Raw genomic sequence first — 17,693 nt, forward strand, 5'->3', positions numbered from 1 at the left:
TTTATTTAAAAATAACAGCGGTTATAGTAGGCGCTATATTGGAGAAATAATAACTGAGAACTAAGGTAAACCTGAAATAGAATAAAATTCAAGGCTTATATTACAAAAAAAAAAAAAAAAATCATTTTATAAATAAATAATTTGATAGAATTAAGTGCATTAAATATGGATATAGTTATTTTAAATAAGATAATCTCATTTATAATGATAATGTTTATTGGTGCTATTGGGACATATATTCCAATATATTTAGGAAATTTGAATCCTACATTATTACAATATATAAATGTATTTTCTGGAGGGACATTAGTTACATTAGTACTCTGTCATCTAGTTCCTGAAGCAGAAAGATTATCTCAACTGATAAATTTAAGATGTTATATAATGGGTACAGAAATACCGATTGTATCTTATTTAACTCTTTTTGGTTTAACATTAATACTATTTTTTGAGAAAGCTCTATTTTCATCAAAGACAGTTGCTCAATTTCATATGCATGATCATTCATTTCCACATAGAAGAGATCATCATCATCATCACCATGAAGATCCCGGTTGTAGAGGATCAATTAATGAATCATTATCAAATGAAGTAACTTCTTCATGTGAAACAATGACATTAAATATACCACAATCTAACATATCAGGAGTAAATATTATTACTCCTTTAATACCTCAAGTATCATATACATCAACTTCAAATTTATATTTTTTAGTTTCTGCACTATCTGTTCATTCTGTATTTGAAGGTATATTAGTTGGGATTTCAAAATCTACTGCCTCAGTGATAATGACAACTTTTATTATTATAACTCATAAATGGATAGAGGGTATTGCTGTTGCAGCAGGAATAAATAAACATTCTGAAATATCAAAAACTACTGCAAGGCAATTATTAGCTTCATTTGTACTTATGTCACCTTTAGGTATAATATTGGGACAAATATTTTCATTATTAAATAGCCCCTTATTAATTGTTATTCTAATTTGTATATCATCTGGAGCTCTATTATATGTTGCACTTGCAGAAATGGTTATTGATGAATTTAGCTGTGGTGAAAATAGAAAACAAAAATTCTCTGTTTTTATTCTAGGAATTATATTAGTTTCAATTATTAATATTATACAACACAAATTTGGAGGATGTAATTATCAAGATTACAGTAATATTGGTGATTTGCATATAAATCATTATAATCACAATCATCATTAAAAATAAAAATATAAATATTCATTAAGAAATTGAATATTAGTATTACTAGATAAGAAATATCCCAATAATTATATAAGTAATTATTTCAAATTTCAATATTTCAAGTTTTTTTTTGACATAAACAATATAAATATTTTTTATTTTATTCCATTATTTATATACTTTAAAAAATGACTCCAAAGTTTGTTGTTTAGTATCAGAATGTTTTTTAGCATTATTAATTGATTTTATTATTTTGTTATGGCCATTAGATGTTTGTTTTTTTGTCATATATGTTGATTTTTCTTTACTTAATATAAAATCTACATCATCTTCTACTACTAAATATCCGGTTTTTGAATCTTTATATATTTTATCACGAGTTATTTTTTCTAAATTTATAGTATCAACTTGTTGTGGATTATATTTATAGCTATGTTCATTATTATCATCCAATTTATTTTCGAAATCTATTTTCTTCTTTTTATTTAATATTTCGTATGATAATTCAGAGTTTTTAGATTTATTATAATGTATACTTTTTTTGTTATCAGTATTATTGTTTTCATCAAATAAAGATGATTTTTTTTTTCTTCCTCTAGAAGATTTCTTTTCTAGAGAATTATCATTATTTATCTCCTTTTCAGAAAATAATATTAAATTTGAATTATTAGAATTATTTGAATCTAAATTATCATTAGGTTCATCATTAAATAATAAATTGTCATTATTACTTATAGATATTTTGGATGATGATTCATCCATAATAATATCTACAATTTTTTTATCAACATTAATATCTTTGAAATTATATACTTGGCTATTTCCATTAAAAACATTATTCATATTTATATCTATATTCAAGTCATTTTTAAGATTAGAAGTAGTATATGAAGAATCATCAATATTAGCCTCTAAAGAAATTGATAATGGATATGGGTCTGTATTAATACTATTATTTTTAGAATTATTGTTTGATATAACTGGATATAATTCCGTTTTAGATATATCTAAATTATTATTTATCATATTATAATATTGGTTTGATGAATATGAATAACGAAGTCTTGGACTTGCAGATTCTCTAAATAATGAATACTTAGAAATCCATAATTTATTTGGTAATAATTTTGTAGCCAAAATATTTCTTCGAATTTCTTCGCATTCTAAATGAAAGTGTACTTGATTATTAGCTATTGAATCATTTATATCAATATTCTTTTGTTTAATCCCATATATAATTTTTTCAAAGATTTTAGATGTATATAAACTTAAATCTGTTTCATTTATAACTTTCATTGTTATATTATCACCATTATCACCAATAATACTAATTAAATATATAAGTTCACAAGATTTCCCATATTTTTCACTCTCCCTATATAGTTTTAAAATCTCTCTACATTCTTGTACTGAATTAAATTGAATTTGGTTGCACAATCTAGAAACAGTTAAAGTCTGATTATGTTGTACAAATAGCATATCAAATAATTTAGAATGATAGTTTACATCTGATGTCATCTCATTATTTAAATCAGTTTTAAGCATTTCGTTTTTTTTTTTTTTCCTCTTTTTGTCTAATTTCTAGAAAATTATAATAGCTACCCAAATTACTTTATATTAGTATAATATTAGCACAATATCTTGATATTTAAGTTAAACATTCACTTTATATTATTTAAGTAGCCTTATAATCTAATAAAATTATTAAATATAATATAGGGCTAAAGATCTTATGATAATTTTTGAAGAAAAAAAGTTAGAAAGTGGCATCTATTTGTAAATATGTAATAGGGGCTAATTTATACCGCCTAATTTACCTTAGCCATTTACTTTTAGTACTAACAAATGTAGGTCTTATGTTAGTATATGAAGAAAATTGATTCTATAATTTTTTTTTATTTAGAGGAACTAGAAACCCTAATAAGAAATTTAATATAGGACTATAAACAAATCTTTAGGGCAAAATTATTTAATGGGTAAATGTTTGATGATCTGGGAAATGTGATCTACTTGATTACTTTATATACACTCCAGGGTTTACCAATTGGTCTGAGTAGTTCTATACCTTTTATTTTACAGGGTCGTATATCATATAAAGAACAAAGTATTTTTAGTATGGTAACATTACCATTTTCTCTAAAGTTATTATGGGCACCTTTAGTTGATAGTGTATATATTGAAAGAATTGGACGACGAAAAACTTGGATTATCCCAACCCAATTATTATGTAGTATATTAATGATAGGTGGTAGTTATTATCCTTTTTTACCAAAGTGGTTGGGAGAGCGTGAACTTAATAATTCAAAAATTGTACTTTCACCTTATATAATTCCATTATCATTATACTTTTCTATCTTATTTTTATTAATGGCAACTCAGGATATAGCTGTAGATGCATGGGCTGTAACAATGTTATCTCATAAAAATAAAGGATTAGCATCTACTTGTAATGTAATTGGACAATCATTAGGTTATATTTTAGCATATTTAGGATTTTTATTTCTTAATGATATACATATAAGCAATAAATATATTCGTCCATTAATAAATAGGAATAATACACCATTTGAGAGACCTATTTGTGAGATGAGTGAATTTGTTTTTATTTGGGGTATTATAATATTTATTGTAACTATATGTACAGCAGTGATAAAAAGGGAGGAATACTTAGACAATAAATATAATATTAGTAAAATAAATGAAGAGGTTAAAGGAGAAAGTACAATAAAACAAAATGAAAAAGTGAGGAGTTTTATATCTACATATAGTAGTACAACATGTTCTAGTGATTCAGAAAATTATCAAATGGAGGAAACTCAAATTGAAGAATCATTAAGTATTAAACAAGCTTACATACTTTTATATAAGATTATCTTACTTCGTCCTGTAATGCTTTTAATATTACTTCTATCAATTATTCGTATTCCATTTGCAGTAACAGATGCCTCATCAACTTTTAAACTCCTTGAATATGGAATGAGCAAAAGTGATATAATGTTAGTTAGTCCAATAATGATTCCATTTAGTGTTTTAACCCCAATATTTCTTGTAAGATTTACAAAGCAAAAGTATCCGCTTAAAATAATGAATTATATCTTACCAATGAAACTTATTACATCTATAATGTGGTGTGCATTATTAATATGGTCTCGTTATATATTTAAACCATGGATTCCTAAGATCTCCCAAGTAGAAACACCATTTCCATTTTATTTACTATTTTTGATATTATCTGTAATATGTCATATATTGTCTGATGTTCATTCATTGGTATTTATGACATATTTTAATATTATTGCAGATACTAAATATGCAGGTACTTATATCACATTATTTAATACTATTAGTAATCTTGGTTATAAGTGGTCAACTAGTTTTAGTATCTGGCTTTTAGATTACACTAATATAAAAATTTGTTCTCATGAAGACTTTTCAAATAACTTTAATAGAACATCTTGGGATTATTCCTCTGATTTATTCAGGTATTCAATTGGTGAAAAGTGTTCAATAGATTCATATTTTGTCCAATCTTCTGTTTGTATATTTTTGGGTATAATGGGGATATTTACTTTATTTCCATATATATTTAGAATACTTGAAGAACATGAACTTGGTGATTGGATAGTAAAAATTTATAAAGAAATCCCTGAAATCAAGCATCCTATATTGAAGTCTGATTTTATTGTTGAGGAGACTAAGATAAATAAAAAGAAATTTAAAGAGAAGATGGCATAATTTATTAACAAAATTAAAGTTATCAAAAAAAAAGAAAAAAAAAAAAAAAACTCAAAATGTCATTAGATACTGTATATGTATGTATGTATGTATATATATATATATATATATATGAAAATCTAGAATTAATACAAGTATTAGTAACTATTTATTACTTTAAGTATTAAACTACCATATACACTTTTTTGACTGTTTTTAGAAATGATAATTTTACTTTAATTTGAATAAAAAGTTATTTCTTCTAAAATATATCTTTTGTTTATACTTGGATTTATTAAGCTAAAATTTGTTTTTTATTATGAATTTATATTTGTAAATAAGAATTTATCAAATTTATATTCACTTTATATTTTATAGACTTTAATCATTGTTATTACAATAAAGCTTTTATGTCTTTTGTCTATAACTATGATAAATCTTTTATTTAATAATACTATAACAATATTAATTTTAATTTATAGATTTATTTATTTATTTATTGTATTATATTGTTAAATTTACATTCTTAATATATTTTTGAAAGTATATTTTATACTATTAATACTTTTTTAAAAACTATTCCAAGATGTATAAATCACTAAAATTATTAAAATATTGAAATTTATTTTTATTAGTTATATATGATATATTTTACTAATATAACTTAGTATAAAATATAATAATATATTCAATTTAAAAAAAGAAGAAATTGTAATTTATTATCTATTACTATAATATTAACAAGTATTTAGTAAATCTTGAACTATTCATATTTAGAAGTATCTATATATAATTGATATCAATATGAGTTATTTTATTATTCCTTACAAACATAATTTTGGTCCCAACTTCTTCTATATATTTTTGTTAAATAAGTAAAGATAATATTAGATTAATTATTAGATCTGCTGTATAATAAAAAGAAAAATTATATACAATAGTTAATTAGATATTAATATAAAGTAATTATCTAAAATATAATAAATTTTAATTTAAGATGAGAAATATTGGTAGCTATGATCTGAATAGATCTCAATTTATTATTATAATGAAATTGCAAAAAAGGGGAAGTAACAACCTATTTCCTAATTATCCTGTATATGTCAAAAGAACTTTTTCTAATAAAAAAGTATAAAAGATGAATTTACTTGTTGAAAGTCCACGAAAATTCCAATTATTATAAATATTACTATTTGCAAGTTTATATCTAAAAGTAATATAATAAATCCCGTCTAATGGGTGCAGAATATAAGACGTTACCCCCTTATCATTAGAGACCGCTAATAAAGTAAACTACTTTACTTATAAGACTAAATACATGAAACTTGAAATTCTGAAAAGTGATGATCTACAAAAAGTACTCACTAGTGTATTAATAAAGAAAGTTAATGGTAATATTTATATTACAACTCATTATATAATATGGGTACCAAGTACAATAAAGAATCAACCGTTTGATAATATCAACTCAATAATCTCTTTAAGTTCTGAGGAAACAAATGAAATAATTTTAGAACCATGGCAAAACTTATATGCTCATCGCCATCGACTAGAGAAAAGATTGTTAGGTCTAAGATTTAAGAATGAGGAGGGATTTACAGATATAAATATGGTCTTGAAAGATAACTTGGATCTAGATATCCTTATAGAAAGCATTCAAAAGTATCATGATACTTCACTTAAAAAATTAATTAATAGTAATGAAGAATCTGTTCAGGTAAATTGTAGTCAATCAAATGGAAATGTAAGTATGGAAGTAAATAATTCTATTCCATTTGAAAAAGAAGCAAAACAAGACATAAAATTTAGAAAGGAATTCTTTATGGAGAAGAAAAAAAAAATTGAAAAGAAAGAAAAAACCATACATGAACAACTTAAAGGATTATTGGATTTAGAACCAGATTTACAAAGTGTTTATACAAACTTAGTTCTAACTGGTCAGATGCCATTAGAATCTTTTATAGAACATCATATTGATAAACTAGAATTGAATAAAGAAGAAAAAGTGGGTCCTAATAATGTGGATAGTTTTTTAAAAAAACCTCCAAAAATGTCACATACAAATAGTGGAGGAATAGATGTAACAGTTACTGCAGAAGAATTGAATGCAATACTTGAGGAGTTTCCAATAATAAAGTACAAAATGTCAGAATATGTTCCCCATAGACTAACTGAACAAGAATTCTGGAATAGAATAATTCAATCACCTTTATTTTTTGATATTTTAGGTCGTAAATCTGAAGGTATATCTAGTGATAACTTTAATATTGGTAATTTACCAGAAGGTAAAGATTTACTATATGAACTTAATAATCTTGAATCTGGTGGATTTAATGAGATTTTATCTAGATATGTAGATAAAGATATTAATTTATTACCAAATATAGATTATACTAAACGTGGATTTGGCACTAGTCTAGGTTCAGCATCTATAACACAAAATTTAGAAGATACTTCCAAAAATTTGTTAGAACGATTTAACCGTCATGGAGCCCATATTTTGGAATTAACTATTGGAATGGATAAACTAAAATCTAGTTTAGATATAAATAATGACATTGTTGAATCTCACAATGACCAAGTGATTGAAAATAAAGATATTAAGAATCAAATAGGTAATCTTAATATTAATCCAAAATCTTTTTTTTCTATTGGGATGGAGGGAGAAAATGAAATGAAAAATATTGTGAATAATGTAGAAGATAATTTGAATATGAAACAAGATAAGATATTAAGTATTGGAGATTCCAACTTTTGTACACTCCCAGACTCTTCAATAAATATATTTAGTGACATTGGTCGTCTAGTACTAATTGAATGTACTAAACAGCTTCAACAAGAGCAAGTTAGCCAATTATCTAATTATCAAAAAAGTACATTACTTGAAAATTTTTCATCTCAACAATTAAATACATTTCAAAATTCGCAATACCAAAACTGTAGTAATAATAAAAATAATGAAAATTTGCCAGTTTGGTTTACTCAAATAAAGAAAGAATTTTTGGAAGTAAATGAACTTTTAAGTCACTTTTGGAAATCTACTTTGACTCCTAAAAGTATAGAAAAGCGAAGGAGGCTAATAAATACTTTAGATAATGTTGCTCAAAATATCGAATCTTTAGTACATGATAACTCGAATATATCCATAACTGTAGTAAGTTCTTATGGACAACCAGCTGGAACTCTTAGGTCGATGTGTCTCCCAATTTTAGAATCTATTAAGACTGCTAGAAAATATCATTACAAGCTTGAAGATATGCTCTCTAAATTACAAAATACAAACAGATTACAATAAAGAGAATTGGATCTAAGAAAAATATTCAATGTTTCAATATTTATTTTATAGTATTGAATAAGTACCTTCTTTGATAAATTTAAATTTTTTTATATATTTAGAGAAATAATTATACATTTTTATAACAAATTTATAGAGTAATTTTCAAAAATGAAGATTTATCTGAATTTTTTAGTTTTATTTATACAAATAAGCCTACTATGCAAGTGAGGTTATCAGTAACACCCCTTAAAAGAGCCTCTGTTACTATACATTGAGCTAAGGTGTTTGAGATTATCTTTCTTTTTAAATTAGGATACCCTGAAATCAAAGAATCCAAAATACTTTTAATAAGCAATACAGCCTGATTTTCATCTAAGACTTCCCATATACTTTGACTAGCAATAATTAAAAATTCATCCTCAGTACACAGTTCAATACTGAATACATCAGGAACATTTGTAATTATGTAATTTGACTCTTTAGGAGGTTTATACATACCATAGCCAAAAGAGCTAACAATGGGTAAGTCATATATGCTTTGTTGCTTACTTGAATTAGTCTGCAAATCATTTTCTAATAATTTTGCTTTAGATAAGTTTATTGGAGTCCCAGAACGGCACAAAACAGCTCTTGTATTCCCAACTTTAGAACAATATAATTTATAAATATATTTTTTGAAGTGTATATTTTCTAATGTGTTTTCCAATGGAATATTTGAATGTTCTTTGTCATATTCAAATCTAACAATGTAACAACAGCAAGCACTAGACCCACAATTCAAAGATTTAGAAGACATAAGGATTCTATGATCAGCTATTATGAAAGCTTTCAACAAAGCTTCAATTATAGGATCCTTTGGAAAATGAGATGAAAGTTTATTAGATTTCTCTCTATTAAGGTATTCCTTTTCACTTGGGTTCACTAGAGCATTATAAAATTCTTCAGGTAAAATGTCCTCTAATTCTGATGATATAGATCCACTATCTCCATGTCCATCAAATACTCCTAAAAATGTACCATCTTTGATATTAGATATAAACCAACCATCTCTCATATCATGTCTCATACCAAGATCTTCCCAACAACTGATAGCTGTAAATGGATTCTCTAAAAATGCTTCATATTTACGATTATCATTCCACTTTTTTTTGGGTTCACGAATATTATTATTATCTGTGAAATTCAACATTTCTTTTATTGTTTTATTCATCTCCCTATTATAAAACTCTTGAACTATATTATATACAACATTATAACTCAGGGTTTTATTTAACTTTTTCTCACTACCTGTACAAGTATATGGCCTTTTAATGAAATGTTTGACTTGTTCTGCTCCTTCAGTTATAACTTCACCTAAATTATCCAAAATTTTACTACCAAGGTGCGTTAAACTTAAGTTCAAAAGATTATCTTTCTCTTTTTTAGTTGAATCCTCGGGAAGTCCAGAGTTATTTAATAGTTTCTGTTGGCATTTAGATATTTCTATGGTACTTTTGTCATCTTCCTTATTTTTAGTATCATAAGAAATGTTATATTTTGAGGACTTATATGAGTATTCTAATTGTTTACTAACTAAATCTTTACTTTTCACTCCTTCAGTATTTATTGTACTTTTATTAATTTGCTTTGAGATAGAATCAAGACTATTGAAATTTTTTGATTCATTTTCATAGTCACTTTCTTTGGAATCTTCACTATTGTCATCACTTTCTTCAACATCATCAGCTTTTGTAATTGTTACACTAGCTCTTAATGGTAAATTTTCTTCCAATTTGTATATATTCTCAATTAAATAACGTTTTAGAGAGCTTAATGTTTGAATATCAGAAATATTTGGAGTACTATCACGAGAAGATGAACTACTGGGTAATATACGAAATTTCATTTTTGAAAATAAATAACCTTATTGGGCTGACCTTTGTATAATTTATTTTTTTCTCATTAATAACAATTAATATTTATTTGTACATTGAATTTATTTTACACAAATTTTAATGTATATGGTAAATAAGTGTGGAAATTTTCTTGTTTTAATATATTTAAGAATCAAAAAATCTACTCTAAGACTCTGAACTTACAGTAGGACTATCTATTACATTCACTGAGGTTTTCATATCTGGATGAGCTGGTTCACGAATTTGTATTGGACATAAGCAGTTGCATGGAATTCTAGCACTATCAACAATAGCAGGATGATGAGTAGTTAAAAATTCATCTGGGATTCCTGCAAAATGTTGAACAATTATTCCAATAGTTGACAAAATAATGAGTATACCTATAACTGTAGCTGCTGCAGCTCCATAGCAATCTCCAAATGTAAGGCATGAATTCTACAAATATTATATACAAAATTAATCATTATATATATATAACAACAAATTAGCAAGACTCACCCCTACAACACAACTACAATTTTCAAACTCTTCATTACTCTTTATTTTCATCAAATTTGTAGCTTTAAGTAAATTGGAAGTTAATAAATCCTTCTTATCTGGTATATTATTTACTAAGTTTTCTATCTTTCCAGTACTATCAACAGATATATAGACTTGATTAGCCAATACATAATATATAGAGAACAATAAAATTAACAAATTTAACCAATATATAACTTGAGGGCGATACATATTTCATTAATTTCCTCTTTTTTTTTTAGTAAATCATGCATGACTAGTTTAAAGTATCACGCCAAAAGAACCGCCAATAAGATACATGCATTCTAACTGTGCAGTAGGTTATACCAAGAAAAAAAAAAGTCATATATATTTATCATTCAGTAAATAATACCAAACTTCAGATAAAGAATGACAAAATTTTGTATGTGCTAAGATAATATTATTTATCTCTATAAATCTCAATATTTTCCATAAATCTATCTATAAACTCTGATTCAGCTCAAACAACAATATATTTGTATTTTATGACCTTCAATAATATTTCCGATATTATCATCATTTTATGTTAGTATGTTCATTTGTAAATTAAGTCTTGGTGAGTAAACACCCAATAATAGTCATATTGATATGTAGTAAAAGTAATTCAATTTATTTTATAGATATGAACAATATAATTAAACATTAGGATATTTTCAAATTTATTTCTGTTCTCAATTAATTTGCCATAAACCTTGCAATGAAATATAGAATTATATTAAAAATTGAAATATGTATTTTTATACCTTATAGAATATCATAGTAGTAACTGGAGGTATCTGATATTTGGAAATATGTTTTTATAAATATACCATTACTAATAAATAATTATTAGTAATAAAGTATCATTTTCTATATTAAATTCGTCAATATAATATTATCAATAGTTGAGTTGAAGATTGCCTTTTGTTTCATACAACTCAAAGACTTGATTTCCTATCCTGTGAATAAAATTAGCTGAATTTATTTATTTAAATAATAAAATCCAAAAATACTTTAATACTTTAGAAAGACTATAAATATATTAAATATTTGATAGAATAATCTAAAGTATTTTTATATACTTACGATAGTGTAGAAATATATTTTCACTTTAAACAACTCAAATCACTTAAGTTCGAAAATGAATATGCCAACCTTTAGATTGTATTGAAAATATCAATCCATATTGAAGGGAAGAAATGATGTTGTAGACCGAGATAATAATCCAATTTAATAATTCCACTTCCTTTTGGAATAATATTCAGCTATTAAAAAACAATTTCAATTATTCATTAAAACAAGGTAGATTAGAATAATAGTGTCATATAAAAGAGAATCTGACGAATTAAGAAGAATTACTTGAGAAGCTATATAAATTAACCAGACTCCTTAAAAGTATTTCTTTTTTGAGGTTTATTATTTAACATATAATATAAATTTCACCTTAGTCAAATTACTAAATAATTAGTTTAGATCAAATTGAACTAATTCCCTCGATTTTATTATTAATAATATAGTGTGCACATCTTCCACACCGGTAGTTACATATAACAAATACCGGTATCTGCATGTGCTATGCACCATGTGGATTATTTAACACATTTGAAGATTACTCCTATTTCTAAAAGAAAACTAAAGAAAGTATAAGCAAATAGTTGCCTTTAAAATGCATATGTTAAACATATTGTTGGTATTATCTGCTACACTTTATAGCTTCAATGTGGTTTATTCATCAACAATACATGATATGAGTCTCAACTATGCAAAGAATTTCCAAATAAAACCCCAGCAGAAGAACATGTATATAAATAATGATAGCCCTGAAATTCCAGTATCAATAAGAGATGTAAAACCAATAAAATATCCAAGGTATCCAGCTACAGGAATGAGATTGGGTAAGACTAAGTCAAATAAACAAGAATTATCTAGGAAGTATACTCAACCACTTATGAATTTACCAGAATTAAACTACCAATTTATTTCAAGCTCTATGAGTCGTTTTATTACAACAGTGTGTATAATATCTGCATTGCCATTTTTAGTTTTATCATTGTTTGGAGATACTGGAGATTTTATTTTTGCTCAATTTGGTGCTCTTAGTGGATTATTCGGATTTCTTCTAGGTTTAATGATATTTAGTGCAGTTTTGCCGGATTTCTTAACTATTACAATATCAGTATTAGCTGGAATTACTAATATATATAGCACTTTAAGAATGACAAGAGTACGTGAAATGCCTTATACATCCATCTTATTCTTCTGTTTCATTGTGGGTAATCTAATATATCAAATTTTAGCTGGTATTCCAATATATACATTAAGTCCATTATATACTGGATTAAGTGGTGCAGTATTATTAAAATTGTTAACAATATTTGGTTCTCAATTTACAAATTTACTTGCCTTTCAAATTAGTTTAAAATTCTTTTATTTTCTATTTGTATTAATATTTGGAATAATTTCATATCAACTATTACCAGATGGATTAAAACATTCAAATATTACTGAAAAACAAAGTGAAGATGAAATACTTAGACTTCATAAATATACTCAAGCAATATCTTCAATTACACTGACATATCCAGTTGTTGCCTTTATAAGTCAAATGCTATACATAAGTGACATATTCATAACATCACCATTGGATCCACTGAGTTTTTTTTATATTCCTTCTCAGTTTCATATTACTTATCCATCTACATCAATCTTACTTACTATTTGGATTTTACTTATTATATTTACATATCTCTTTAGAACCAAAATTACGAATAGAGATGATTATAAACCTAGCTTTGTAAAAAATCTTATGGATCATTGGAAAGCTGAAGAGACTCATTAAAAATAGAAAAGTATCTAGAAATTAATATTCACAAAAAGAATTCAGTTTGGGTAATGATTTACCTGTTGCTTTCTAATTCAAAGTCAATATGGAGAGGCAAAATTTCTTTGTGATGGATTGAATACATTGCTACTTCTTCCTCTTGAATAGTATGGTGGTGCAAAATAACTACTTCTGGTTCCTCTGTGGATTCCTACTCCACGCGTAAATAGTGGAAATCCTCTCCCTCTTCCTCTTGGAAATCCTCCTCTGTTTCGAGTAAAACCAGGGATATTTTTCCTTTTTGAACACACTTTAATCTGTCTACCTCTAAACATCGCCCCATCAAATTTTAATGCCGTATCAACTGCTTCAGGTTCACAAAATTCAAGATATGCAAATCCTTTTGGCATTCCAGTCCTCTTATCATTCATAATTGTTATTCTATTAATACTCCCACAACTTTTAAATAGCTCCTGTAACTCTGTTGGTTTGGTTCCGTAATCAACATTACCAATATAAATAGAACGCTTTATTTCCTCATCATCTATTGGTCCTTCAGTTTCCATATTTCCATGAGGCTTTTGTATATCATCGAAATTCTCCGTATTGGAAATTTTGACATCAGATACAACTGTAGGAGCAGAGGGAGATGAAGCAAATAGAGTAGATAATCCAGTAGATTCCATATTAAATTTCTCAGCAGAATGCTCTCCTAGATTCATTAAAGGAACTGAAAGTGAGAAAAAAAAGTAGCCTTGAAAAATTGAAATACCTAAAAGTAGAAAAAGGAAGGCTAATCCTGACTATTACCGGGAATTTTCAGCAGTGTCTAGGCTCCAGGCCAGATTTATGTACTTTTTGGTTTAATACTGAATTATAAATATATGTCAGAAATTCATGACAATGACCAATTAAATGATGATCAGGAAAGTGATGAGGATGTAAAGTTTCTTATATGTGGTGTTAATCGAGAGGGTGGATTAAATGACTTTTCTATAAAAGCGTCACAGACTGTAACAACAGGAATATCAAATGACATTGGATCTATATCTAATATATCTAACATACCTGTTAAAAATTCTACTGTAATCATTGAGCCTGAACAAACTACTTCAGATACTAATCCTATAAATAACTTAGTAATGGTTTGGGAAACTAGTACTGAAAATAGACCATGGAGCAGATTACTTGATATATCTCCTTGGTTCAATTATGGCTTTACAGAAAAATCATTTAAAGAATATATTATTAGACAATTGGTGATTAGATGGGAAAGAATTAAGAAACAAACAATTGAAACTTCTGATGATTCACTAACTAGCACAGCTCCATCTAGAATTCAATCTATGGCCAATCAAAGTCCCAATGTCAACAATTCTTCTAATATTACATGTAATCCAGTTATCCCAATTTCGCAAAATATACAATTTCCACCAGGTATACCATTACCACCACCACCAGGAATGGGTGGTCCAATATCTAATATGATGTTGTACCCTCAAATATTTCCTCACGGCAATCCATCATCATATCCATTTAACCCATTAATAAAACAACCTGCTGATAGACGTATTAAAAAAAAGAAAGAATAATACTAAATAGTTGATTATATAATTGAGAATATAAAATTTATTTTTTAATAAATGGTTCAATTTATTTAAATGGAGGGAAGACATCCTTAGGATACTTAATAGAAATTGATAGATAAACTAGGATCATATATACTTATAACTAAATATTCAATTTAATGAATACATTCTTTAATAGAGTGATGCTGCAAATTTTAGGATTTTTCCAATCATGAACATTTTATTGTTACTTCAAAATAAACATTTTTAAAAATAAAAGGGAAAAGAAATCTTAATTCACCTTGTTTTTATAATCTATATTGTATTTTATATGAATTCTTCATTTCAATTATGATTCTAAAATTATAATGTATTAGACCCTTATAGCATAATGGGAAGTATTTTCAATAGCTTATTATTATAAATATTAACAATTATTTTATATTTAATAGATTTTAACGAAACTAATATTAAATAGATAATATTAAAGTTTTCAGTAAAATTCCTAAAATAAATAAGGGAAATGTGTGTGCATTATATGAACAAATAATATTACCAAAATTATAAACTTTCTGAGAATTATCAATATATTAATAAATTTATAATTTATATAGGTATAATTAATAAATCAAAATGAATAAAATGACCAGGAATATTGCTCGTCAGCTCACATTTGATAATAAAGAAAAGATATCAATAACTAAATTTTTGAGATATTTAGAAGTTACTAATTACTTTGGAGAATTACATAAAAGTAATAAAGAAATACAAAAATTAGAAAATGAATCAGAACAAATTCAAAAAGGTAAATCTAGTATTATTGCAAGTTATAAAGTTGATTCACCAGATATTAAATTAAGGGAACTTATTAATAAAAATATTACAGTAGATAACATATTTCTTCAAAGAAATTGGTGTTATAGACTAATAAATGAAGAACCTCAAGAATTTACACTAAAACAAAGAGATTTTAACAGACGTTATGATAAAGAAGATCAAGACTACTTAAATCATGAAAATAATACTTCTTCAAACTTGGATTATGACAATACTGCAGACAAATCTAGTCAAATAATTCATTTTGAACCACACAAAGGATTTCCAATTGTAAATTATGAATACTTTGATATAAATGATATAATTAAATGTAATCCAGAGCCATTAAGTATTCAAATAAAATCTCATAATACTAATAGAAAGTATTTTTATGATACACAAAATAAAAATATAGAAACTCAAGATAATAAAGATGAAAAATATAATACAGAATTAGAAAATTTAAATGAAATTATTTTATCCTATGAAGATCAACTTAGTAAGAATGAAAAATTTGAACCATATGTTCTTAAATCTAGTCAACAACAATTTGATGAACATTCAAATATAACTAAAAATAAAGATTTTGATATATTTCAAGATTTATTATCAAGAAGTGATTATTGTAGATTTGATTGTATACAAAATATGGGAGATTATTTTTATTTTAGTGATTATAGGACTGAAAATAAAGATTGTAATTTAAATAAATCAGTATTATATAATGAAAAACCTTATCTTAAACGAGAAATATTTAGAAAAAAAAAAACTGATACACTTTTATCAGGATATGACAATTCATCTGAAGATGATGCTGACCAAAATTATAAAAATTATAATCAAGAAGAAAGTGAAGTTGTAAATAACAATATTATATATATAAAAGAAATTGTTGAAAGTGAGAAAGAAACTCAAGCTAAAAACACAATCAAATATTTTTATGATCATCCCTTAGAATTAGAACTTTATATTAAAAAAATTGATAATTTGATTAGTAAAAGAAAATATGCTTATGAAGAAGAGAAATATCAACGTTTATATTCAGAATATACTTTAAAACATAAAATAAAGGAATATATATATTTACATAATATGATGGATGAAAATTATAATAAAATAGAATTATTACAAAAAGAGTTATCATATAGAAATAAATTTTTAATAAATTATAATGAGGAACTTAGTAATAAAATTGATGGTTTATTAGAATTAAAACAAATTTTAATCAATTCATTTGGTATGTTATGCCATTGGTGTGTATGTGAACCGAAATATTTAGATAGGAAATGTACACAAAAATGGGGTCAAGTAAGTTCAGCATTAATACCAGGTGGTAGATCAGCTCATGCTTTACTACTTTGTAAAAGAATATGCCATTTTGATAATAGACTTGATCAGCTATATGCATCAATGTATAAAAAAAATTTTACTCTTGGAAATAAAATCTTGAAACAAAAAAGAATTAATACTTCATAACAAATCAACTTAGAGACATCTAAGAATATTAAAAGTATTTTAATTAAAATTTTAATAAAAAAAAAGTCTAATGAAATTGGAAATTATTAAGTTAAATTATTTATATAGATTAGATCAATACAAATATTATTATACTATTAAATAATATATATTATAATAATATTAAGAAAATATATATATCCTATAAAATTATTAAAATTATAACATAATATTATTAGTTATTTATTTTAGATTGCTATATAACTTTATATGTTCTTTTTCTGAAATTTCCAATAAAATCCCAGACCATTAGCATTTCTAAAATAACTAATCTTTTATATTCATTTACCTTAATATTCTACTCTGTATTATTTTGTATACAAAGTAATATTAATTCTTTTTTCTTCTAAATAAATCTTTAATAATAAATCTAA

General features: G+C 25.3%; 10 protein-coding genes across 10 annotated transcripts; 6 read left to right on the plus strand and 4 right to left on the minus strand.

Moving 5' to 3' along the window:
• Positions 1-165: 165 nt before the first annotated feature.
• Positions 166-1,212, plus strand: cand_024480 (zinc transporter; the record flags this gene model as incomplete). The annotated part of the gene is made up of 1 exon (XM_067212678.1): positions 166-1,212. The coding sequence occupies one exon, from the start codon at positions 166-168 to the stop codon at positions 1,210-1,212; it is 1,047 nt and encodes a 348-aa protein (XP_067068617.1).
• A 150-nt stretch (positions 1,213-1,362) lies between these two features.
• On the minus strand, positions 1,363-2,739 carry cand_024490 (uncharacterized protein; the record flags this gene model as incomplete). The annotated part of the gene is made up of 1 exon (XM_067212679.1): positions 1,363-2,739. The coding sequence occupies one exon, from the start codon at positions 2,737-2,739 to the stop codon at positions 1,363-1,365; it is 1,377 nt and encodes a 458-aa protein (XP_067068618.1).
• A 435-nt stretch (positions 2,740-3,174) lies between these two features.
• Positions 3,175-4,929, plus strand: cand_024500 (uncharacterized protein; the record flags this gene model as incomplete). Its single annotated transcript, XM_067212680.1, has 1 exon — positions 3,175-4,929. One exon carries the CDS (start codon positions 3,175-3,177, stop codon positions 4,927-4,929), a length of 1,755 nt encoding a protein of 584 aa, XP_067068619.1.
• Positions 4,930-6,226: 1,297 nt separating this feature from the next.
• cand_024510 (BSD domain-containing protein) lies at positions 6,227-8,203 on the plus strand (the record flags this gene model as incomplete). Its single annotated transcript, XM_067212681.1, has 1 exon — positions 6,227-8,203. One exon carries the CDS (start codon positions 6,227-6,229, stop codon positions 8,201-8,203), a length of 1,977 nt encoding a protein of 658 aa, XP_067068620.1.
• A 181-nt stretch (positions 8,204-8,384) lies between these two features.
• On the minus strand, positions 8,385-10,070 carry cand_024520 (protein phosphatase 2C; the record flags this gene model as incomplete). The annotated part of the gene is made up of 1 exon (XM_067212682.1): positions 8,385-10,070. The coding sequence occupies one exon, from the start codon at positions 10,068-10,070 to the stop codon at positions 8,385-8,387; it is 1,686 nt and encodes a 561-aa protein (XP_067068621.1).
• Positions 10,071-10,245: 175 nt separating this feature from the next.
• cand_024530 (uncharacterized protein) lies at positions 10,246-10,812 on the minus strand (the record flags this gene model as incomplete). The annotated part of the gene is made up of 2 exons (XM_067212683.1): positions 10,246-10,515; positions 10,579-10,812. 2 exons carry the CDS (start codon positions 10,810-10,812, stop codon positions 10,246-10,248), a joined length of 504 nt encoding a protein of 167 aa, XP_067068622.1.
• A 1,453-nt stretch (positions 10,813-12,265) lies between these two features.
• On the plus strand, positions 12,266-13,438 carry cand_024540 (uncharacterized protein; the record flags this gene model as incomplete). Its single annotated transcript, XM_067212684.1, has 1 exon — positions 12,266-13,438. The coding sequence occupies one exon, from the start codon at positions 12,266-12,268 to the stop codon at positions 13,436-13,438; it is 1,173 nt and encodes a 390-aa protein (XP_067068623.1).
• Positions 13,439-13,521: 83 nt separating this feature from the next.
• Positions 13,522-14,142, minus strand: cand_024550 (RNA recognition family protein; the record flags this gene model as incomplete). Its single annotated transcript, XM_067212685.1, has 1 exon — positions 13,522-14,142. The coding sequence occupies one exon, from the start codon at positions 14,140-14,142 to the stop codon at positions 13,522-13,524; it is 621 nt and encodes a 206-aa protein (XP_067068624.1).
• A 162-nt stretch (positions 14,143-14,304) lies between these two features.
• cand_024560 (uncharacterized protein) lies at positions 14,305-15,012 on the plus strand (the record flags this gene model as incomplete). Its single annotated transcript, XM_067212686.1, has 1 exon — positions 14,305-15,012. One exon carries the CDS (start codon positions 14,305-14,307, stop codon positions 15,010-15,012), a length of 708 nt encoding a protein of 235 aa, XP_067068625.1.
• A 609-nt stretch (positions 15,013-15,621) lies between these two features.
• cand_024570 (uncharacterized protein) lies at positions 15,622-17,280 on the plus strand (the record flags this gene model as incomplete). Its single annotated transcript, XM_067212687.1, has 1 exon — positions 15,622-17,280. One exon carries the CDS (start codon positions 15,622-15,624, stop codon positions 17,278-17,280), a length of 1,659 nt encoding a protein of 552 aa, XP_067068626.1.
• Positions 17,281-17,693: the final 413 nt, after the last annotated feature.

This window comes from Cryptosporidium andersoni (genome assembly GCF_001865355.1).
Source record: "Cryptosporidium andersoni isolate 30847 chromosome Unknown contig_66, whole genome shotgun sequence".
Classification (NCBI taxonomy): Eukaryota; Apicomplexa; class Conoidasida; order Eucoccidiorida; family Cryptosporidiidae; genus Cryptosporidium; species Cryptosporidium andersoni.